The sequence below is a fragment of the Thalassophryne amazonica genome, chromosome 5 (assembly GCF_902500255.1).
Source record: "Thalassophryne amazonica chromosome 5, fThaAma1.1, whole genome shotgun sequence".
NCBI classification, from domain to species: domain Eukaryota; kingdom Metazoa; phylum Chordata; class Actinopteri; order Batrachoidiformes; family Batrachoididae; genus Thalassophryne; species Thalassophryne amazonica.
Genome location: NC_047107.1, coordinates 97,298,910 through 97,324,202, shown reverse-complemented (window position 1 = coordinate 97,324,202; position 25,293 = coordinate 97,298,910). Strand labels below are relative to the sequence as shown.

Below are 25,293 nucleotides of genomic sequence, written 5' to 3'. Positions count from 1 at the left end.
TGTGATCCGACCTGCTCGGCCCAGAGTCCTGGAGGCGTGCAGGCCGTGGAGAGATGGAAGGCTACAGCCGATCACCTTCTCAGCAGAGGCCACAATGCACTGCAGTCTGTGTCTGTCCCTGGCTGTGGCCCCGGCGTACCACACCGTGATGGAGGAGCAGAGGATGGACTCGATGATGGCCGTGTAGAACTGCACCATCAGCTGGACAGGCAGCTTGGCCTTCTTCAGCTGTCGCAGGAAGTACATCCTCTGCTGGGCCTTCTTGATGAGGGAGCTGATGGTTGACTCCCACTTGAGGTCCTGGGTGATGGTGGTGCCGAGGAAGCGGTGACAGACCACAGTGGTGATGGGGCTGTTGGTGAGGGCGAGGGAGGGTGGGGGAGCTGTGGCTTTCCTGAAGTCCACGATCATCTCCACTGTTTTCTGGGCGTTGAGCTCCAAGTTGTTGCTGCTGCACCAGGTCACCAGCCGGTCCACCTCCCTCCTGTAGGCAGACTCATCCCCATCCGAAATGAGTCCGATGAGGGTGGTGTCGTCCGCAAACCTGATGAGCTTTACAGAGTCGTGGCTGGAGGTGCAGCAGTTAGTGTAGAGGGAGAAGAGCAGAGGGGAAAGGACACAGCCCTGTGGAGATCCTGTGCTGAGAGCCCGAGTGTTCGAGACATTTTTTCCCAGCCTCACACGCTGACTCCGGTCCGTCAGGAAGTCTGTGATCCACCTGCAGGTGGAGTTGGGCACGTGGAGCAGAGAAAGCTCACACACCCCACACACAGATACCAGTGAAAAACCTGAGGGAGACCAAATAAACAAACTTTAATTTTGAAGCAGCATGTCCACATTTGTTGCTCAGCATGCTTCATGTGCTTCATTTGTTCTCAGGTCTCAGTTTGCTATGAACTTCCTGGACCCGTCCTTCATCCCGCTAACAAATGCCTTGAATGAGGAGCTCCAAGGAAAACCTTCCAAGTGGAAATTCAACAAGACTGCCTTTTATCAACAGAGGTAAGAACCCGTATCTTATTTTTAAAATGTCACAGTGTCACACATATTCTGACGGATACACTTTACTGTGTAGAAGTATTCAGCACCTTTGTGTTCTTTATAATAAATGTGTTTTTCTTCATTAGTATGTCAGGAAGAGATCAAGTTTGAACTTTTCAAATGAAAAAGAAAAAGCTTAAATGTTAGAGAACTGTGTATTTTATAAAGGAAAAATCAAAGTTACACTGCAAGTAAATATTAATATGCAAGTAAGCACTGTGAGGTGTATTTGAAGATTTTTTTTTTTTGACATGACATTCCCTTTTGCACAAACCAACATATCACCATTGTTTTCCTGTCCTTTCTGGAATGCTGTTGAAAAAATAAATGAACTGATCAGATGTTTAAGCAGAGATCAGTAAATAGCAAGTGAAAGGCATTAAAGGACTAATACCCTACAATGGTGGGATAAAAAAAAACTAGGAGGGCTGTCCATAAAGTATAGGTCCTTTTTATTTTTTTTCAAAAACTATATGGATTTCATTCATATGTTTTTACGTCAGACATGCTTGAACCCTCGTGCGCATGCGTGAGTTTTTCCACGCCTGTCGGTGACGTCATTCACCTGTGAGCACTCCTTGTGGGAGGAGTCGTCCAGCCCCTCGTCGGAATTCCTTTGTCTGAGAAGTTGCTGAGAGACTGGCGCTTTGTTTGATCAAACTTTTTTCTAAACCTGTGAGACACATCGAAGTGGACACGGTTCGAAAAATTAAGCTGGTTTTCAGTGAAAATTTTAACGGCTGATGAGAGATTTTGAGGTGATACTGTCGCTTTAAGGACTTCCCACGGTGCGAGACGTCGCTCAGCGCTCTCAGGCGCCGTCGTCAGCCTGTTTCAAGCTGAAAACCTCCACATTTCAGGCTCTATTGATCCAGGACATCATGAGAGAACAGAGAAGTTTCAGAAGAAGTCGGTTTCAGCATTTTATCCGGATATTCCACTGTTAAAGGAGATTTTTTTAATGAAAGACGTGCGGACGGGTCCGCGTGTCGGGACGCAGCCGGCGCGGTGCGGCGGCACAGGAAAAACACCTCCGTGTTGATAACCATTTGTAAAATCCAGGCAGCTTTTGATGGCTTTCAGTGGAGTGAGTATATGAGAAATTGTTTAACAGCTGGACATGTTCCAACTTGTCCTTAAGGCTTCCAACAGAGGTGTTTTTCCTGTGGCGGAGCGTCGCGGCGGCTGCAAGCCGACACTGCAATCCGTCCGCACGTCTTTCATTAAAAAAATCTCCTTTAACAGTGTAATATCCGGATAAAATGCTGAAACCGACTTCTGAAACTTCTCTGTTCTCTCACGAAGTCCTGGATCAATAGAGCCTGAAATGTGGAGGTTTTCAGCTTGAAACAGGCTGACGACAGCGCCTGAGAGCGCTGCACGATGTCTCGCTCCGTGGGAAGTCCTTAAAGCGACAGTATCACCTCAAAATGTCTCATCAGCTGTTAAAATTTTCACCAAAAACCAGCTTAATTTTTCGAACCGTGTCCACTTCGATGTGTCTCACAGGTTTAGAAAAGATTTTGATCAAACAAAGCGCCAGTCTCTCAGCAACTTCGCAGACAAAGGAATTCCGACGAGGGGCTGGACGACTCCTCCCACAAGGATTGCTCACAGGGGAATGACGTCACCGACAGGCGTGGAAAAACTCACGCATGCACACGAGGGTTCAAGCATGTCTGACGTAAAAACATATGAATGAAATCCATATAGTTTTTGAAAAAAATAAAAAGGACCTATACTTTATTGACAGACCTCGTATATATGACTTCATACTATGATTTCTTTGTGACAGTGTTTTGTTTGACCTTTACCTTTGACAATCTGTTTCAAAAGTTAATCATCTAGATACATTAACCCAAGTAACATTTTCATCGGATTTGGTCAAAATCTGTCCAGTGGTTTTATGGCAGATATGTTTTTCTTGACCTTGTCCGCTTACCTTTGACCAATCTGTTCCTAAAGATAATCACCAGGAGACAGAAACCCAAGTAATATTCCTACTAGGTCTGGTCAAGATCCATCAAGCAGTTTTTTAATTATTTCATACAAACACACACACAGTGATGCAGTTACGGCTGTGCACCTGTAAACCATGTTTTGTGGCTGCACATTGATTTACATCTGCCATGGATGTTATATTTTTCTTACTATTTATATTGAAAATCAATTAATCTTTTCATGAAACTTGAAGAAAATATTGGAAAAAATTCTGATTTTGGTGATGAGGCCCTTTTGAATGCTAAATGGTAACTGGTAAATGGACTGCATTTATATAGCACTTTCCCATCTGCATCAGATGCTCAAAGTGCTTTACAATAATGCCTCACATTCACCCTGATGTCAGGGATTTGAATGCTGATGTAGGAGTATATTTTTATTTAACAGAGTAAATATTGATTGTGGCCCATCTGGCCTCAATTAAGGTGGCCTCCCACTGAAGATTTATTTTTTTTTAAATACTTGACCATGTACGTTACCAACAAATACATAATTAAAAATTGGATACCCAATCAGGACCTGGAAATGGGTGTAATCTGTGATAAAAGTAGCATTGTAAAACATTATTAGCATTCAGGAGAGTCTTAAACATGATGTGGGGACACAATATGATGCACAAAATAGTGCATCATATTGCACACAAAATACCACCAGTAGAGGCAAGCTCTTGCTTGCCTCTACTGGTGGTTGGCTCTCACTGCGGTATTGTATCACTTCCTGTTCCGGAGCACAGTGGTGTTTTGCTGTATCTGTTAGCTGTTTAATCTGCGCAGTTAGATTGATCTAGTTAACTAGATAACGATTTGTTTCACAGTGTAATCTTCACGTGCCTTAACTAAAGCACTTTTCTGCTCTGGGTGTGAAATGTTTAGTTATTCCTCGGCCTCCTTTAGCAGTAACGGTACTTGTAATAAGTGTAGCTTATTCGTAGCTTTGGAGGCCAGGCTGGGCGAATTGGAGACTCGGCTCCGCACCGTGGAAAATTCTACAGCTAGCCAGGCCCCTGTAGTCGGTGCGGACCAAGATAGCTTAGCCGCCATTAGTTACCCCCTGGCAGATCCCGAGCAGCCGGGAAAGCAGGCTGACTGGGTGACTGTGAGGAGGAAGCGTAGTCCTAAACAGAAGCCCCGTGTACACCGCCAACCCGTTCACATTTCTAACCGTTTTTCCCCACTCGACGACACACCCGCCGAGGATCAAACTCTGGTTATTGGCGACTCTGTTTTGAGAAATGTGAAGTTAGTGACACCAGCAACCATAGTCAATTGTCTTCCTGGGGCCAGAGCAGGCAACATTGAAGGAAATTTGAAACTGCTGCCTAAGGCTAAGCGTAAATTTGGTAAGATTGTAATTCACGTCGGCAGTAATGACACCCGGTTACGCCAATTGGAGGTCACTAAAATTAACATTGAATTGGTGTGTAACTTTGCAAAAACAATGTCGGACTCTGTAGTTTTCTCTTGGCCCCTCCCCAATCAGACCGGGAGTGACATGTTTAGCCGCATGTTCTCCTTGAATTGCTGGCTGTCTGAGTGGTGTCCAGAAAATGAGGTGGGCTTCATAGATAATTGGCAAAGCTTCTGGGGAAAACCTGGTCTTGTTAGGAGAGACGGCATCCATCCCACTTTGGATGGAGCAGCTCTCATTTCTAGAAATCTGGCCAATTTTCTTAAATCCTCCAAACCGTGACTATCCAGGGTTGGGACCAGGAAGCAGAGTTGTAGTCTTACACACCTCTCTGCAGCTTCTCTCCCCCTGCCATGCCCTCATTACCCCATCCCCGTAGAAACGGTGCCTGCTCCCAGACCACCAATAACCAGCAAAAATCTATTTAAGTATAAAAAATTCAAAAAGAAAAAATAATATAGCACCTTCAACTGCACCACAGACTAAAACAGTTAAATGTGGTCTATTAAACATTAGGTCTCTCTCTTCTAAGTCCCTGTTAGTAAATGATATAATAATTGATCAACATATTGATTTATTCTGCCTTACAGAAACCTGGTTACAGCAGGATGAATATGTTAGTTTAAATGAGTCAACACCCCCGAGTCACACTAACTGTCAGAATGCTCGTAGCACAGGCCGGGGCGGAGGATTAGCAGCAATCTTCCATTCCAGCTTATTAATTAATCAAAAACCCAGACAGAGCTTTAATTCATTTGAAAGCTTGACTCTTAGTCTTGTCCATCCAAATTGGAAGTCCCAAAAACCAGTTTTATTTGTTATTATCTATCGTCCACCTGGTCGTTACTGTGAGTTTCTCTGTGAATTTTCAGACCTTTTGTCTGACTTAGTGCTTAGCTCTGATAAGATAATTATAGTGGGCGATTTTAACATCCACACAGATGCTGAGAATGACAGCCTCAACACTGTATTTAATCTATTATTAGACTCAATTGGCTTTGCTCAAAATGTAAATGAGTCCACCCACCACTTTAATCATATCTTAGATCTTGTTCTGACTTATGGTATGGAAATTGAAGACTTAACAGTATTCCCTGAAAACTCCCTTCTGTCTGATCATTTCTTAATAACATTTACATTTACTCTGATGGACTACCCAGCAGTGTGGAATAAGTTTCATTACACTAGAAGTCTTTCAGAAAGCACTGTAACTAGGTTTAAGGATATGATTCCTTCTTTATGTTCTCTAATGCCATATACCAACACAGTGCAGAGTAGCTACCTAAACTCTGTAAGTGAGATAGAGTATCTTGTCAATAGTTTTACATCCTCATTGAGGATGTAAAACTATTCTATAAAAAAGCCCTCCGTAAAGCTAGGACATCTTACTACTCATCACTAATTGAAGAAAATAAGAACAACCCCAGGTTTCGTTTCAGCACTGTAGCCAGGCTGACAAAGAGTGAGAGCTCTATTGAGCCGAGTATTCCTTTAACTTTAACTAGTAATGACTTCATGACTTTCTTTGCTAATAAAATTGGAACTATTAGAGAAAAAATTACTCATAACCATCCCAAAGACGTATCGTTATCTTTGGCTGCTTTCAGTGATGCCGGTATTTGGTTAGACTCTTTCTCTCCGATTGTTCTGTCTGAGTTATTTTCATTAGTTACTTCATCCAAACCATCAACATGTCTATTAGACCCCATTCCTACCAGGCTGCTCAAGGAAGCCCTACCATTATTTAATGCTTCGATCTTAAATATGATCAATCTATCTTTATTAGTTGGCTATGTACCACAGGCTTTTAAGGTGGCAGTAATTAAACCATTACTTAAAAAGCCATCACTTGACCCAGCTAGCTTAGCTAATTATAGGCCAATCTCCAACTTTCCTTTTTTCTCAAAAATTCTTGAAAGGGTAGTTGTAAAACAGCTAACTGATCATCTGCAGAGGAATGGTCTATTTGAAGAGTTTCAGTCAGGTTTTAGAATTCATCATAGTACAGAAACAGCATTAGTGAAGGTTATAAATGATCTTCTTATGGCCTCAGACAGTGGACTCATCTCTGTGCTTGTTCTGTTAGACCTCAGTGCTGCTTTTGATACTGTTGACCATAAAATTTTATTACAGAGATTAGAGCATGCCATAGGTATTAAAGGCACTGCGCTGCGGTGGTTTGATTCATATTTATCTAATAGATTACAATTTGTTCATGTAAATGGGGAATCTTCTTCACAGACTAAGGTTAATTATGGAGTTCCACAAGGTTCTGTGCTAGGACCAATTTTATTCACTTTATTTTCCCTTAGGCAGTATTATTAGACGGCATTGCTTAAATTTTCATTGTTACGCAGATGATACCCAGCTTTATCTATCCATGAAGCCAGAGGACACACACCAATTAGCTAAACTGCAGGATTGTCTTACAGACATAAAGACATGGATGACCTCTAATTTCCTGCTTTTAAACACAGATAAAACTGAAGTTATTGTTCTTGGCCCCACAAATCTTAGAAACATGGTGTCTAACCAGATCCTTACTCTGGATGGCATTACCCTGACCTCTAGTAATACTGTGAGAAATCTTGGAGTCATTTTTGATCAGGATATGTCATTCAATGCGCATATTAAGCAAATATGTAGGACTGCTTTTTTGCATTTACGCAATATCTCTAAAATTAGAAAGGTCTTGTCTCAGAGTGATGCTGAAAAACTAATTCATGCATTTATTTCCTCTAGGCTGGACTGTTGTAATTCATTATTATCAGGTTGTCCTAAAAGTTCCCTGAAAAGCCTTCAGTTAATTCAAAATGCTGCAGCTAGAGTACTAACAGGGACTAGAAGGAGAGAGCATATCTCACCCATATTGGTCTCTCTTCATTGGCTTCCTGTTAATTCTAGAATAGAATTTAAAATTCTTCTTCTTACTTATAAGGTTTTGAATAATCAGGTCCCATCTTATCTTAGGGACCTCATAGTACCATATCACCCCAATAGAGCGCTTCGCTCTCAGACTGCAGGCTTACTTGTAGTTCCTAGGGTTTGTAAGAGTAGAATGGGAGGCAGAGCCTTCAGCTTTCAGGCTCCTCTCCTGTGGAACCAGCTCCCAATTCAGATCAGGGAGACAGACACCCTCTCTACTTTTAAGATTAGGCTTAAAACTTTCCTTTTTGCTAAAGCTTATAGTTAGGGCTGGATCAGGTGACCTTGAACCATCCCTTAGTTATGCTGCTATAGACTTAGACTGCTGGGGGGTTCCCATGATGCACTGAGTGTTTCTTTCTCCTTTTGCTCTGTATGCACCACTCTGCATTTAATCATTAGTGATTGATCTCTGCTCCCCTCCACAGCATGTCTTTTTCCTGGTTCTCTCCCTCAGCCCCAAACAGTCCCAGCAGAAGACTGCCCCTCCCTGAGCCTGGTTCTGCTGGAGGTTTCTTCCTGTTAAAAGGGAGTTTTTCCTTCCCACTGTCACCAAGTGCTTGCTCACAGGGGGTCGTTTTGACCGTTGGGGTTTTTACGTAATTATTGTATGGCCTTGCCTTACAATATAAAGCGCCTTGGGGCAACTGTTTGTTGTGATTTGGCTCTATATAAATAAAATTGATTGATTGATTGATTGAAAATGTGAATAATTGGAATTAATTTGTGCAGATGCGGTAATATGTGTCTTTAATTTTACAGATGGCTTTCAGTTCAGTTTAGTTCAGTTTATTTCTCTTTCTAACCATTAACCATATAATAGAAAAAATAAAATACTACAGGCAATTCAACTATAATAAATACAGAAAAAGAAAAGAATGAAATATAGATGATAATGATCAATCAATCAATCAATCAACTTTTTTCTTATATAGCGCCAAATCACAACAAACAGTTGCCCCAAGGCGCTCCAAATTGCAAGGCAAGGCCATACAATAATTATGAAAAACCCCAACGGTCAAAACGACCCCCTATGAGCAAGCACTTGGCCACAGTGGGAAGGAAAAACTCCCTTTTAACAGGAAGAAACCTCCAGCAGAACCAGGCTCAGGGAGGGGCAGTCTTCTGCTGAGACTGGTTGGGGCTGAGGGAAAGAACCAGGAAAAAGAGATCGATCACTAATGATTAAATGCAGAGTGATGCATACGGAGCAAAAAGAGAAAGAAACAGTGCATCATGGGAACCCCCCCACAGTCTACGTCTAAAGCAACATAACCAAGGGATGGTCCAGGGTCACCTGATCCAGCCCTAACTATAAGCCTTAGCGAAAAGGAAAGTTTTAAGCCTAATCTTAAAAGTAGAGAGGGTATCTGTCTCCCTGATCTGAATTGGGAGCTGGTTCCACAGGAGAGGAGCCTGAAAGCTGAAGGCTCTGCCTCCCATTCTACTCTTACAAACTCTAGGAACTACAAGTAAGCCCGCAGTCTGAGAGCGAAGCGCTCTAATGGGGTAATATGGTACTACGAGGTCCCTAAGATAAGATGGGACCTGATTATTCAAAACCTTATAAGTAAGAAGAAGAATTTTAAATTCTATTCTAGCATTAACAGGAAGCCAATGAAGGGAGGCCAACACGGGTGAGATATGCTCTCTCCTGCTAGTCCCCGTCAGTACTCTAGCTGCAGCATTCTGAACCAACTGAAGGCTTTTTAGGGAACTTTTAGGACAACCTGATAATAATGAATTACAATAGTCCAGCCTAGAGGAAATAAATGCATGAATTAATTTTTCAGCATCACTCTGAGACAAGACCTTTCTGATTTTAGAGATATTGCGTAAATGCAAAAAGGCAGTCCTACATATTTGTTTAATATGCGCTTTGAATGACATATCCTGATCAAAAATAACTCCAAGATTTCTCACAGTATTACTAGAGATCAGGGAAATGCCATCCAGAGTAACAATCTGGTTAGACACCATGCTTCTACGATTTGTGGGGCCAAGTACAATAACTTCAGTTTTATCTGAGTTTAAAAGCAGGAAATTAGAGGTCATCCATGTCTTTATGTCTGTAAGACAATCCTGCAGTTTAGCTAATTGGTGTGTATCCTCTGGCTTCATGGATACATAAAGCTGGGTATCATCTGCGTAACAATGAAAATTTAAGCAATATCGTCTAATAATACTGCCCAAGGGAAGCATGTATAAAGTGAATAAAATTGGTCCTAGCACAGAACCTTGTAGAACTCCATAATTAACTTTAGTCTGTGAAGAAGATTCCCCATTTAAATGAACAAACTGTAATCTATTAGACAAATATGATTCAAACCACCGCAGCGCAATGCCTTTAATACCTATGACATGCTCTAATCTCTGTAATAAAATTTTATGGTCAACAGTATCAAAAGCAGCACTGAGGTCCAACAGAACAAGCACAGAGATAAGTCCACTGTCCGAAGCCATAAGAAGATCATTTGTAACCTTCACTAATGCTGTTTCTGTACTATGATGAATTCTAAAACCTGACTGAAACTCTTCAAATAGACCATTCCTCTGCAGGTGATCAGTTAGCTGTTTTACAACTACCCTCTCAAGAATCTTTGAGAGAAAAGGAAGGTTGGAGATTGGCCTATAATTAGCTAAGATAGCTGGGTCAAGTGATGGCTTTTTAAGTAATGGTTTAATTACTGCCACCTTAAAGGCCTGTGGTACATAACCAACTAACAAAGATAGATTGATCATATTTAAGATTGAAGCATTAAATAATGGTAGGACTTCCTTGAGCAGCCTGGCAGGAATGGGGTCTAATAAGCATGTTGATGGTTTGGATGAAGTAACTAATGAAAATAACTCAGACAGAACAATCGGAGAGAAAGAGTCTAACCAAATACCGGCATCACTGAAAGCAGCCAAAGATAACGATACATCTTTGGGATGGTTATGAGTAATTTTTTCTCTAATAGTCAAAATTTTGTTAGCAAAGAAAGTCATGAAGTCATTACTAGTTAAAGTTAATGGAATACTCAGCTCAATAGAGCTCTGACTCTTTGTCAGCCTGGCTACAGTGCTGAAAAGAAACCTGGGGTTGTTCTTATTTTCTTCAATTAGTGATGAGTAGAAAGATGTCCTAGCTTCACGAAGGGCTTTCTTATAGAGCAACAAACTCTTTTTCCAGGCTAAGTGAAGATCTTCTAAATTAGTGAGACGCCATTTCCTCTCCAATTTACGGGTTATCTGCTTTAAGCTACGAGTTTGTGAGTTATACCACGGAGTCAGACACTTATGATTTAAAGCTCTCTTTTTCAGAGGAGCTACAGCATCCAAAGTTGTCTTCAATGAGGATGTAAAACTATTGACAAGATACTCTAACTCCCTTACAGAGTTTAGGTAGCTACTCTGCTCTGTGTTGGTATATGACATTAGAGAACATAAAGAAGGAATCATATCCTTAAACCTAGTTACAGCGCTTTCTGAAAGACTTCTAGTGTAATGAAACTTATTCCCCACTGCAGGGTAGTCCATCAGGGTAAATGTAAATGTTATTAAAAAATGATCAGACAAAAGGGAGTTTTCAGGGAATACTGTTAAGTCTTCTATTTCCATACCATAAGTCAGAACAAGATCTAAAATATGATTAAAGTGGTGGGTGGACTCATTTACTTTTTGAGCAAAGCCGATAGAGTCTAATAATAGATTAAATGCAGTGTTGAGGCTGTCATTCTCAGCATCTGTGTGGATGTTAAAATCGCCCACTATAATTATCTTATCTGAGCTAAGCACTAAGTCAGACAAAAGGTCTGAAAATTCACAGAGAAACTCACAGTAACGACCAGGTGGACGATAGATAATAACAAATAAAACTGGTTTTTGGGACTTCCAATTTGGATGGACAAGACTAAGAGACAAGCTTTCAAATGAATTAAAGCTCTGTCTAGGTTTTTGATTAATTAGTCTTACACACCTCTCTTCAGCTTCTCTCCCCCTGCCATCCCCTCATTACCCCATCCCCGTAGAGATGGTGCCTGCTCCCAGACTACCAATAACCAGCAAAAATCTATTTAAGCATAAAAATTCAAAAAGAAAAAATAATATAGCACCTTCAACTGCACCACAGACTAAAACAGTTAAATGTGGTCTATTAAACATTAGGTCTCTCTCTTCTAAGTCCCTGTTGGTAAATGATATAATAATTGATCAACATATTGATTTATTCTGCCTAACAGAAACCTGGTTACAGCAGGATGAATATGTTAGTTTAAATGAGTCAACACCCCCGAGTCACACTAACTGTCAGAATGCTCGTAGCACGGGCCGGGGCGGAGGATTAGCAGCAATCTTCCATTCCAGCTTATTAATTAATCCAAAACCCAGACAGAGCTTTAATTCATTTGAAAGCTTGTCTCTTAGTCTTGTCCATCCAAATTGGAAGTCCCAAAAACCAGTTTTATTTGTTATTATCTATCGTCCACCTGGTCGTTACTGTGAGTTTCTCTGTGAATTTTCAGACCTTTTGTCTGACTTAGTGCTTAGCTCAGATAAGATAATTATAGTGGGCGATTTTAACATCCACACAGATGCTGAGAATGACAGCCTCAACACTGCATTTAATCTATTATTAGACTCTATTGGCTTTGCTCAAAAAGTAAATGAGTCCACCCACCACTTTAATCATATCTTAGATCTTGTTCTGACTTATGGTATGGAAATAGAAGACTTAACAGTATTCCCTGAAAACTCCCTTCTGTCTGATCATTTCTTAATAACATTTACATTTACTCTGATGGACTACCCAGCAGTGGGGAATAAGTTTCATTACACTAGAAGTCTTTCAGAAAGCGCTATAACTAGGTTTAAGGATATGATTCCTTCTTTATGTTCTCTAATGCCATATACCAACACAGTGCAGAGTAGCTACCTAAACTCTGTAAGGGAGATAGAGTATCTCGTCAATAGTTTTACATCCTCATTGAAGACAACTTTGGATGCTGTAGAGCGCCTTGGGGCAACTGTTTGTTGTGATTTGGCGCTATATAAAAAAATTGATTGATTGATTGATTGATTAATTAATAAGCTGGAACGGAAGATTGCTGCTAATCCTCCGCCCCGGCCCGTGCTACGAGCATTCTGACAGTTAGTGTGACTCGGGGGTGTTGACTCATTTAAACTAACATATTCATCCTGCTGTAACCAAGTTTCTGTTAGGCAGAATAAATCAATACGTTGATCAATTATTATATCATTTACCAACAGGGACTTAGAAGAAAGAGACCTAATGTTTAATAGACCACATTTAACTGTTTTAGTCTGTGGTGCAATTGAAGGTGCTATATTATTTTTTCTTTTTGAATTTTTATGCTTAAATAGATTTTTGCTAGTTATTGGTGGTCTGGGAGCAGGCACCGTCTCTACGGGGATGGGGTAATAAGGGGATGGCAGGGGGAGAGAAGCTGCAGAGAGGTGTATAAGACCACAGCTCTGCCTCCTGGTCCCAACGCTAGACAGTCACAGTTTGGAGGATCCCAAAAAATTGGCCAGATTTCTAGAAATGAGAGCTGCTCCCTCTAAAGTGGGATGGATGCCATCTCTCCTAACAAGACCAGGTTTTCCCCAGAAGCTTTGCCAATTATCAATGAAGCCCACCTCATTTTTTGGACACCACTCAGACAGCCAGCAATTCAAGGAGAACATGCGGCTAAACATGTCACTCCCGGTCTGATTGGGGAGGGGCCCAGAGAAAACAACAGAGTCCGACATTGTTTTTGCAAAGTTACACACCAATTCAATGTTAATTTTAGTGACCTCCGATTGGCGTAACCGAGTGTCATTACTGCCGACGTGAATTACAATCTTACCAAATTTACGCTTAGCCTTAGCCAGCAATTTCAAATGTCCTTCGATGTCGCCTGCTCTGGCCCCCGGAAGACAATTGACAATGGTTGCTGGTGTCGCTAACTTCACATTTCTCAAAACAGAGTCGCCAATAACCAGAGTTTGATCCTCGGCGAGTGTATCGTCGAGTGGGGAAAAACGGTTAGAGATGTGAACGGGTTGACGGTGTACACGGGGCTTCTGTTTAGGGCTACGCTTCCTCCTCACAGTCACCCAGTCAGCCTGCCTTCCCGACTGCACGGGGTCTGCCAGGGGGGAACTAACGGCGGCTAAGCTACCTTGGTCCGCACCGACTACAGGGGCCTGGCTAGCTGTAGAATTTTCCACGGTGCGGAGCCGAGCCTCCAATTCGCCCAGCCTGGCCTCCAAAGCTACGAATAAGCTGCACTTATTACAAGTACCGTTACTGCTAAAAGAGGCAGAGGAATAACTAAACATTTCACACCCAGAGCAGAAAAGTACGGGAGAGACAGGAGAAGCCGCCATGCTAAAACGGCTAAGAGCTAGTAGCTACGCTAAGCTAGCGGATTCCCAAACAGGGAATCCGACACTAGACAGGCTGTGGAGCAGCACAGGTAACGCACGACAACAGTGCTAAAATAAAATAAAAATCCACTAGACAGGCTGTGGAGCAGCACAGGTAACGCACAACAACAGTGCTAAAAAATAAAATAAAAATAAAAATCCACTGGACAGGCTGTGGAGCAGCACAGGCAACGCACGACAACAGTGCTAAAACAAAATAAAAATCCACTAGACAGGCTGTGGAGCAGCACAGGTAACGCACGACAACAGTGCTAAATAAAAATCCACTGGACAGGCTGTGGAGCAGCACAGGTAACGCACGACAACAGTGCTAAATAAAAATCCACTGGACAGGCTGTGGAGCAGCACAGGTAACGGACGACAACAGTGCTAAAAAAAAATAAAATCAAAATCAAAATCCACTGGACAGGCTGTGGAGCAGCACAGGTAACGCACGACAACGGTGCCAAAACAAAACAAAAAACCACTAGACAGGCTGTGGAGCAGCACAGGTAACGCACGACAACGGTGCCAAAACAAAACAAAAAACCACTAGACAGGCTGTGGAGCAGCACAGGTAACGCACGACAACAGTGGTAAAAAATAAAATAGAAATCCACTGGACAGGCTGTGGAGCAGCACAGATAACACACGACAACAGTGCTAAAAAATAAAATAAAAATCCACTGGACAGGCTGTGGAGCAGCACAGGTAACACACGACAACAGTGGTAAAAAATAAAATAAAAATCCACTAGACAGGCTGTGGAGCAGCACAGGTAACACACGACAACAGTGGTAAAAAATAAAATAAAAATCCACTGGACAGGCTGTGGAGCAGCACAGGTAACGCACGACAACAGTGCTAAAAAAAAATAAAATCAAAATAAAAATCCACTAGACAGGCTGTGGAGCAGCACAGGTAACGCACGACAACAGTGGTAAAAAATAAAATAGAAATCCACTGGACAGGCTGTGGAGCAGCACAGATAACACACGACAACAGTGCTAAAAAATAAAATAAAAATCCACTGGACAGGCTGTGGAGCAGCACAGGTAACACACGACAACAGTGGTAAAAAATAAAATAAAAATCCACTAGACAGGCTGTGGAGCAGCACAGGTAACACACGACAACAGTGGTAAAAAATAAAATAAAAATCCACTGGACAGGCTGTGGAGCAGCACAGGTAACGCACGACAACAGTGCTAAAAAAAAATAAAATCAAAATAAAAATCCACTAGACAGGCTGTGGAGCAGCACAGGTAACGCACGACAACAGTGCTAAAAAAAAATAAAATCAAAATAAAAATCCACTAGACAGGCTGTGGAGCAGCACAGGTAACGCACGACAACAGTGCTAAAAAATAAAATAAAAATCCACTGAACAGGCTGTGGAGCAGCACAGGTAACACACGACAACAGTGCTAAAAAATAAAAATAAAAATCCACTGAACAGGCTGTGGAGCAGCACAGGTAACACACGACAACAGTGCTAAAAAATAAAAAATAAAAATCCACTGAACAGGCTGTGGAGCAGCACAGGTAACGCACGACAACAGTGCTAAAAAATAAAAAATAAAAATCCACTGGACAGGCTGTGGAGCAGCACAGGTAACGCACGACAACAGTGGTAAAAAATAAAAAATAAAAATCCACTGGACAGGCTGTGGAGCAGCACAGGTAACGCACGACAACAGTGCTAAAAAATAAAATAAAAATCCACTGAACAGGCTGTGGAGCAGCACAGGTAACGCACGACAACAGTGCTAAAAAATAAAAAATAAAAATCCACTGGACAGGCTGTGGAGCAGCACAGGTAACGCACGACAACAGTGGTAAAAAATAAAAAATAAAAATCCACTGAACAGGCTGTGGAGCAGCACAGGTAACGCACGACAACAGTGGTAAAAAATAAAAAATAAAATCCACTGAACAGGCTGTGGAGCAGCACAGGTAACGCACGACAACAGTGGTAAAAATAAAAAATAAAAATCCACTGGACAGGCTGTGGAGCAGCACAGGTAACGCACGACAACAGTGGTAAAAAATAAAAATAAAAATCCACTGGACAGGCTGTGGAGCAGCACAGGTAACGCACGACAACAGTGGTAAAAAATAAAAAATAAAAATCCACTGGACAGGCTGTGGAGCAGCACAGGTAACGCACGACAACAGTGGTAAAAAATAAAAAATAAAAATCCACTGGACAGGCTGTGGAGCAGCACAGGTAACGCACGACAACAGTGCTAAAAAATAAAAATAAAAATCCACTGAACAGGCTGTGGAGCAGCACAGGTAACGCACGACAACAGTGGTAAAAAATAAAAAATAAAAATCCACTGGACAGGCTGTGGAGCAGCACAGGTAACGCACGACAACAGTGGTAAAAAATAAAAAATAAAAATCCACTGAACAGGCTGTGGAGCAGCACAGGTAACGCACGACAACAGTGCTAAAAAATAAAAAATAAAAATCCACTGAACAGGCTGTGGAGCAGCACAGGTAACGCACGACAACAGTGGTAAAAAATAAAAAATAAAAATCCACTGAACAGGCTGTGGAGCAGCACAGGTAACGCACGACAACAGTGCTAAAAAATAAAAATCCACTGGACAGGCTGTGGAGCAGCACAGGTAACACACGACAACAGTGGTAAAAAATAAAATAAAAATCCACTGACAGGCTGTGGAGCAGCACAGGTAACACACGACAACAGTGGTAAAAAATAAAATAAAAATCCACTGAACAGGCTGTGGAGCAGCACAGGTAACGCACGACAACAGTGCTAAAAAATAAAATAAAAATCCACTGACAGGCTGTGGAGCAGCACAGGTAACGCACGACAACAGTGTAAAAAATAAAAAATAAAATCCACTGAACAGGCTGTGGAGCAGCACAGGTAACGCACGACAACAGTGGTAAAAAATAAAATAAAAATCCACTGACAGGCTGTGGAGCAGCACAGGTAACGCACGACAACAGTGGTAAAAAATAAATAAAAATCCACTGAGACAGGCTGTGGAGCAGCACAGGTAACGCACGACAACAGTGCTAAAAAATAAAATAAAAATCCACTGACAGGCTGTGGAGCAGCACAGGTAACAGCACGACAACAGTGCTAAAAAATAAAATAAAAATCCACTGAACAGGCTGTGGAGCAGCACAGGTAACACACGACAACAGTGCTAAAAAATAAAAATAAAAATCCACTGAACAGGCTGTGGAGCAGCACAGGTAACGCACGACAACAGTGCTAAAAATAAAAAATAAAAATCCACTGAACAGGCTGTGGAGCAGCACAGGTAACGCACGACAACAGTGCTAAAAAATAAAAATCCACTGAACAGGCTGTGGAGCAGCACAGGTAACACACGACAACAGTGCTAAAAAATAAAATAAAAATCCACTGAACAGGCTGTGGAGCAGCACAGGTAACACACGACAACAGTGCTAAAAAATAAAAATAAAAATCCACTGAACAGGCTGTGGAGCAGCACAGGTAACGCACGACAACAGTGCTAAAAAATAAAAATAAAAATCCACTGAACAGGCTGTGGAGCAGCACAGGTAACACACGACAACAGTGGTAAAAAATAAAATAAAAATCCACTGAACAGGCTGTGGAGCAGCACAGGTAACGCACGACAACAGTGCTAAAAAATAAAATAAAAATCCACTGAACAGGCTGTGGAGCAGCACAGGTAACACACGACAACAGTGCTAAAAAATAAAATAAAAATCCACTGGACATGATGATGATGATGATAATAAAAGGTGAAGCTCTCAATCTACTGGTCAGCCTTCGTTCCTACTCTCACGTATGGTCATGAGGGTTGGGTCATGACCGAAAGAACTAGATCTCGGGTACAAGCGGCCGAAACGGGCTTCCTCAGGAGGGTGGCTGTTGTCTCCCTTAGATATAAGGTGAGAAGTTCGGTCATCCGTGGGGAGCTCGGAGTAGAGTCGCTGCTCCTTTGCATTGAAAGGAGCCAGATGAGGTGGTTCAGGCATCTGGTAAGGATGCCCCCTGGGAGCCTCCCTAGGAAGGTGTTCCAAGCATGTCCATCTAGGAGGAGACCCCGGGGAAAACCCAGGACTAGGTGGAGAGATTATATCTCCACACTGGCCTGGGAACACCTCGGTATACCCCGGTCAGAGGTGGTCAATGTGGCATGGGAAAGGGACGTCTGGGGTCCCCTGCTGGAGCTGTTGGCCCTGCGACCCAAACCCGGAAAAGCGGTTGAAGATGATGATTAGTAATAAAAATAATAATAATAAATAAAACAATAAAACACTGACTGAAAACGTGTAGGCTGAAGCTGTCCCTTATCGTGCCAGCCCTTTTACCACAGAATATTCAGTTTGGTAACTCCTTTCATTTTAAATTACCCAAAACAAAACAAAGCAATGAGGCTAAAGTAAGGCTAAAATTAAAATACAGTGTGGATTGATTTCTGTTTTGGAGCGAGCGGTGAGTAATTTCATTGGAGCATGTAAAAACTGACCAGAGCAGGCATCAACTATGTGCGATTGTTCCGCAGTGGGCGTACTCCATGAGGTACGTATCTCCACTCATTACTCTGTCAAAAGCATGTATCATATCATGCATGTGTAGGCAACCCAGTCTCACGGCAAGTTGTGATTCAGGAGCATGAAATATACATTAATCTATTAGTTTGTGATATTGTGACGAAAAGTGCTTCATTTTTGTCACAGCAGCACAAATTCATTCTCATTCATTCCATGATGGCTGCACGAAATTAAAAGTGGAGTAGGGTTAGTAGTAATATTGAGTTAAAAAAAAGCCCCGTCACGAAAATTTGACTCATTTCATGCCGGGAGCACGAAAAAAACTGTGAGACTGGGCTGGTGTAGGATATGTATGTAGCTAAAGTAGATGACAGTGGATATGTGAGTGGAACATGTAGTGATATAGACCTCGTGCAGAGTCTTTATTTGCAATTTCTCCAATCACAGCTCGTATGTCGTAATGGTCACGGCTATGTTTGGTAGCTTCCCTCACAGGAATGGCATTCATGCACGACCAGAATGAGAAAGCCATGCTGTATTCAGATTTACTACACTGTCATCACATGTTTTGCCATGTCTGAAAACAACTGATACCTTCATAAAGACAGTTGTGACTGAATTTCATGGAGTTATGGGGTAAAACAGCAAAAATGGTGACAAAGGTCAGTTTCAGTTTATACAGGGGTCAGAAGTTAAAGTTGAGCCAATTTTGGTAAAAAATGATGCAAATTATTGGTTGAGTTAATAGCATTTTTAAAAGGAACAGTTTGCACCATCTGTCATGCTTAGTTATCATGTTACGGGGTAACATATGTCATACATCAACCTTGTTTGACCTTTACTTTGGAGACCAAACATTCAACACAGTCAAAACTATTCCATTTATTAATCCTTTTATTTCAACCTATAATTTGCAACACTTTTTATCAAAATTGGAGCAACTTTAACTTTTGACCCCTGTACAAACTGAAACTGGCCTTGTCACCATTTTTGCTGTTTTTTTTACCCTATAACTCCAGAACATTCAGTCATAGATAGTCCAAACTATACCTTTTTGGAATCGTTATGATCAGACAAATAATGTGGTATAGTTTTCAACATGATTGAAGCTTTTTTAAATTTTGACCCCTGTGTAATTCTTGATTGGCCCCTGTAGCTCATCAGAGGTCAGCTCCAGGGTAGTTCCATATCTGAAAATAAACATTATTTAATTTAGAATATGTGTGCCAAATTCCATGCAGTTGTTTTGCTATGCCACCCCACTATCTGTGCACATGCACACCATAAATTTTAATGTAGTACCGGATGAATTTCTTTGTTTTGGGGGGAACCAAAATTTCACCATCTTGTTTTTGCTGACATCATCACTACCTGTCTGCTGATGAATTTATGGGACATGTACGAGTCTACTAGGACTTTTTTTGTGATGATTACCTGGATATCACTCATACAAAAAGCCTGTTAGAATTCAACATTTACAACAACCAGTTATCAATAAGAATAAGCATATCTAACCAGGAACATCAACAGTGTCATTCAACATCTCCTTTAATTACTAATAACAGTGTAAATTATTATTATTTTGTTAGGAAAGATATCTTCAGCTACATTGACATTGCCAACAACTTCTCACTGACCAAAAACAGCGTGCGTGTGGGACAGCTGATGCACTTCGACTACTCCAGCCACAAGTATGTCTTCTCCATCAGCAACAACTTCAAGTCCCTGCTGCCGGACGCCTCTCCTATTCTCGGCAAGCATTACAGCATATGTGCGGTGGTGGGAAACAGCGGCATCCTGACTGGAAGCCACTGCGGCTCAGAAATCGACCAGGCTGACTTTGTCTTCCGCTGCAACTTTGCCCCCACGGAGGTCTACTCTAAGGATGTGGGCAAGAAGACCAACTTGACCACCTTCAACCCCAGTATCTTGGAGAGGTACTACAATAACCTGCTGACCATTCAAGACAGAAATAATTTCTTCCTCAACCTGAAGAAACTGGAGGAAGCCATTTTGTGGATTCCCGCCTTCTTCCTGCATACCTCAGCCACAGTAACCAGGACCCTGGTGGACTTCTTTGTGGAGCACAAGGGCCAGCTGAAGGTCAAACTGGCCTGGCCAGGAAATATAATGCACGATGTCAATAAGTAAGAACCACATTTTTTACTTCAGTTCAGTGTTGTTTTTAGTTTTATAATTGAACAGGAGGAATACAAACACTAATGCAGATCAACGTGCATTTTCAGACCAGGTTTTCGGTGGTCTATGGCAGTGTTTCCCTATCCTGGTCTTCAGGGACCCTGAAACTGCATATTTTCTGTCTTACCTGCTCTACCTACTGTTGATTTGCATAGTCAGGTGTGTGTTGGTATCTGATTGGTTGAGCACACTGGAATGAGTGTTTGTTGTTTTGTTTTTTTTTAAGATTAAAAATGTGCTGGATAAGGGTCATTAAGAACTGGGATTGGCAACAAGTGGCACCCTCCAGTGTCGGAAATGGAGTCAATAAGGATGTGGCAAATCTTGGCAGTTCCCTGAATGGTCACTCGGCTCCAAACCTGAGTCACTCCATGTCATGATCTGAAATTTTGTATCATGTTGAGTTCTGTTTTATTCTGTTTAGTTTAGTTTTGATTTGTTTTTCTGTGTGTGTTTTCTCTTGCTTGTTTTTTTCCTGCTTAGGCTTTGTCTTCCCCTGTCTCTTTTGTCTGCCTCTCTTGGTGCATGGTGGTGCACACTGTCTGGGCCACACCCTGTTCTGGAGCTTTCCATACATACGAGCTTCCAATCTGTAGCTCGTCACTAGGGTGCATAGTTCTCCGCCAGATCATTTTGCCTGGTGCCATCGCTTCGAGCTCTGTTCCTTGTGTTTTCCTCACCTTGCTTCCTAGTATTTTTTGACCTACTGCCTGTTTTTTCGACCACGCCTGATGTTCTGGATTTGTTTGCTGATTTTATACTGCCTTTTTGTGTACCAGACCCTGCTGATTCTGTCAGTAAATATTCCTAAAGACCAGAGTCGCTTTGTCGAGTCCTGCATTTGTGTCCAGAAGTCTAATAACAGTGGCTACTTGCTGCTGCTGCTGGACTTGTCCTGGTTGAAATGACTCTGTCTTTTCTGAGTGTTTTATTACAAATAACTGAGGTAATATGACTTGCTGTGTGGTTAATTGTACTAAAAGACCATCAAAGAAGTTGGTGCCAGGAATTCCGTTGAGGGAAATTACATGTTAGCACTGGGACGGCGCAGTCACTTAGTGGTTATCACTGTTGCCTCACAGCAAAAAGGCCCTAGGTTTTCTTCCGACTTAGTCCTTTGTGTGTGGAGTTTGCATGTTCTACCAGTGTTTGTGTGGGCGCTCCGGCTTCCTTCCAAAGACAAGCAGGATAGATGAACTAATGACTCCAAATTGACCATAGGTTTGTCTGTCTATATGCACCAGCTAGACTGGCAGCCTGGGATAGGCTCCAGATTTGCTTTAACATGATGCAAACTAGACCCTACCCTGGATATTTATCCATCAAATTTTAAAAGGATTGGCAAATGAGCAATGCACAAATGTGGACACACGACTATATTGTATGCATGTAGTTCAAGCTGATCTGGATCTGGTGGACAAAAATGGGTTGCTGGACGTGGTTGTTTCACTACAGTGGTCGTACATAATAAGTTACTTTAGGGCCTTACATAAATGAAAGTGGACAGTGGAATTTTGGAATTGGCATTGCTTAGGATATGAACATTTATGTTCAAATGAATTCGACTGGAAACAAAAATCTGTCATTAAATGTATCTAGTAGAAGTACAAGGTTTGCAATAATTCACAGGTTGTTTGTACTGACTCATACTCTTCTGCTCACAGTAACATCACATGTGCTTGGCTCTCAGAAATATCTCTTGCCGTTTGCCTCACAGATACTGGAAGACTAAAAACCTATCCCCCAAACGGCTCAGCACCGGAATCCTCATGTACACGCTGGCTTCCGCCATGTGCGATGAGATCCACCTCTACGGCTTCTGGCCCTTTGGCTGGGACCCCAACACGGGCAAGGAGCTGCCTTACCACTACTATGACAAGAAAGGGACCAAATTCACCACCAAGTGGCAGGAGACTCACCAGCTGCCCAGCGAATTCAAGCTACTCTATAAACTGCACAGGGAAGGTGTGACCAAACTCAGCCTGTCACACTGCAGTTAGACTGCAGAGGCCGTGACCCAGATCCACATCAGCTCATCGCAGACCTCCATCACAGTTGCGTAGTGCATGATAAATGTAAACACAATGATTGAAACACTCATTTTAGAAACACGCCGAGGTTCGCTCACTTCACCAATCACATGCTTTATTTCCATATTAATGTGTTCAGTACTGTTTACTCTCATTACTTTCCCATTGTTGTCCAGTAATATTTGGTCATTTTTTTGGCCAAGGTTGGAAAAAATGAGTAGAAAGCTGAAAATTGTTGGATGCCCATGTAGCCTCCTTGAGCTTTTCCCGTTATGATGCCATGAGTGTCATGGATGTTGAAAATAATGTTTGACACATGTTCATCATTTAATTATTTGCAGTGGTATATGTATCGTCATTGTTTGATAGACAAGATTGCTTCAGAGTGAAACAGGTATTATGATTGATGATATATAACCAAAAGTGGTTGTGAGCGATCGAGTGGCTGAAGACGTCTGGTCTGTTCTGTACAATTCTGTGTGGGCATTGCCATGAAAATGGCTGCAGCAATTCTGAAAAATTAGTGTGTCAGACACTGATGAAGAGCACGACTTTGATGCAAAAGAGAGCAAAGATAAGTTTAGGTCTGATTCACTGGTACTCAAAAAGAAACATTTGATTTCCAGATGGCTGATGAGGATCATTTTGATGAATGTGACTTCATCCGTGACTGAAAATCCACAAAAACGAAATACCCTTGATAACCTCTCACATAGGCAGAGTCTGATTTGAACTGTAAAACTATATTGTGAACCCAAGTCCCCAAGTTTGAAAAATTACATAGAACACCTATGCTGGATTGTATAACGTCCTCTTAAGCCCACCTCTTAAAAAATGAGGTGGGCTTCATAGATAATTGGCAAAGCTTCTGGGGAAAACCTGGTCTTGTTAGGAGAGACGGCATCCATCCCACTTTGGATGGAGCAGCTCTCATTTCTAGAAATCTGGCCAATTTTCTTAAATCCTCCAAACCGTGACTATCCAGGGTTGGGACCAGGAAGCAGAGTTGTAGTCTTACACACCTCTCTGCAGCTTCTCTCCCCCTGCCATCCCCTCATTACCCCATCCCCGTAGAGACGGTGCCTGCTCCCAGACCACCAATAACCAGCAAAAATCTATTTAAGCATAAAAATTCAAAAAGAAAAAATAATATAGCACCTTCAACTGCACCACAGACTAAAACAGTTAAATGTGGTCTATTAAACATTAGGTCTCTCTCTTCTAAGTCCCTGTTGGTAAATGATATAATAATTGATCAACATATTGATTTATTCTGCCTTACAGAAACCTGGTTACAGCAGGATGAATATGTTAGTTTAAATGAGTCAACACCCCCGAGTCACACTAACTGTCAGAATGCTCGTAGCACGGGCCGGGGCGGAGGATTAGCAGCAAGATAATTATAGTGGGCGATTTTAACATCCACACAGATGCTGAGAATGACAGCCTCAACACTGCATTTAATCTATTATTAGACTCTATTGGCTTTGCTCAAAAAGTAAATGAGTCCACCCACCACTTTAATCATATCTTAGATCTTGTTCTGACTTATGGTATGGAAATAGAAGACTTAACAGTATTCCCTGAAAACTCCCTTCTGTCTGATCATTTCTTAATAACATTTACATTTACTCTGATGGACTACCCAGCAGTGGGGAATAAGTTTCATTACACTAGAAGTCTTTCAGAAAGCACTGTAACTAGGTTTAAGGATATGATTCCTTCTTTATGTTCTCTAATGCCATATACCAACACAGTGCAGAGTAGCTACCTAAACTCTGTAAGGGAGATAGAGTATCTCGTCAATAGTTTTACATCCTCATTGAAGACAACTTTGGATGCTGTAGCTCCTCTGAAAAAGAGAGCTTTAAATCAGAAGTGTCTGACTCCGTGGTATAACTCACAAACTCGTAGCTTAAAGCAGATAACCCGTAAGTTGGAGAGGAAATGGCGTCTCACTAATTTAGAAGATCTTCACTTAGCCTGGAAAAAGAGTCTGTTGCTCTATAAAAAAGCCCTCCGTAAAGCTAGGACATCTTTCTACTCATCACTAATTGAAGAAAATAAGAACCCCAGGTTTCTTTTCAGCACTGTAGCCAGGCTGACAAAGAGTCAGAGCTCTATTGAGCTGAGTATTCCATTAACTTTAACTAGTAATGACTTCATGACTTTCTTTGCTAACAAAATTTTAACTATTAGAGAAAAAATTACTCATAACCATCCCAAAGACGTATCGTTATCTTTGGCTGCTTTCAGTGATGCCGGTATTTGGTTAGACTCTTTCTCTCCGATTGTTCTGTCTGAGTTATTTTCATTAGTTACTTCATCCAAACCATTAACATGTTTATTAGACCCCATTCCTACCAGGCTGCTCAAGGAAGCCCTACCATTATTTAATGCTTCGATCTTAAATATGATCAATCTATCTTTGTTAGTTGGCTATGTACCACAGGCTTTTAAGGTGGCAGTAATTAAACCATTACTTAAAAAGCCATCACTTGACCCAGCTATCTTAGCTAATTATAGGCCAATCTCCAACCTTCCTTTTCTCTCAAAAATTCTTGAAAGGGTAGTTGTAAAACAGCTAACTGATCATCTGCAGAGGAATGGTCTATTTGAAGAGTTTCAGTCAGGTTTTAGAATTCATCATAGTACAGAAACAGCATTAGTGAAGGTTACAAATGATCTTCTTATGGCCTCGGACAGTGGACTCATCTCTGTGCTTGTTCTGTTAGACCTCAGT

General features: G+C 41.7%; 1 protein-coding gene across 1 annotated transcript in view; it reads left to right on the top strand.

The window, feature by feature from the left end:
- LOC117511005 (sia-alpha-2,3-Gal-beta-1,4-GlcNAc-R:alpha 2,8-sialyltransferase-like) overlaps positions 1-22,761 on the top strand; it is a 29,089-nt gene extending 6,328 nt beyond the window's left edge. Inside the window, exons 2-4 of the mRNA XM_034170937.1 lie at positions 880-1,002; positions 19,911-20,468; positions 22,238-22,761. Coding sequence (XP_034026828.1) covers positions 880-1,002; positions 19,911-20,468; positions 22,238-22,520 — 964 coding nt within the window. The 3' untranslated portion in view covers positions 22,521-22,761. The remainder of the gene's footprint in view (positions 1-879; positions 1,003-19,910; positions 20,469-22,237) is intronic.
- The last annotated feature ends 2,532 nt before the right edge of the window (positions 22,762-25,293 follow it).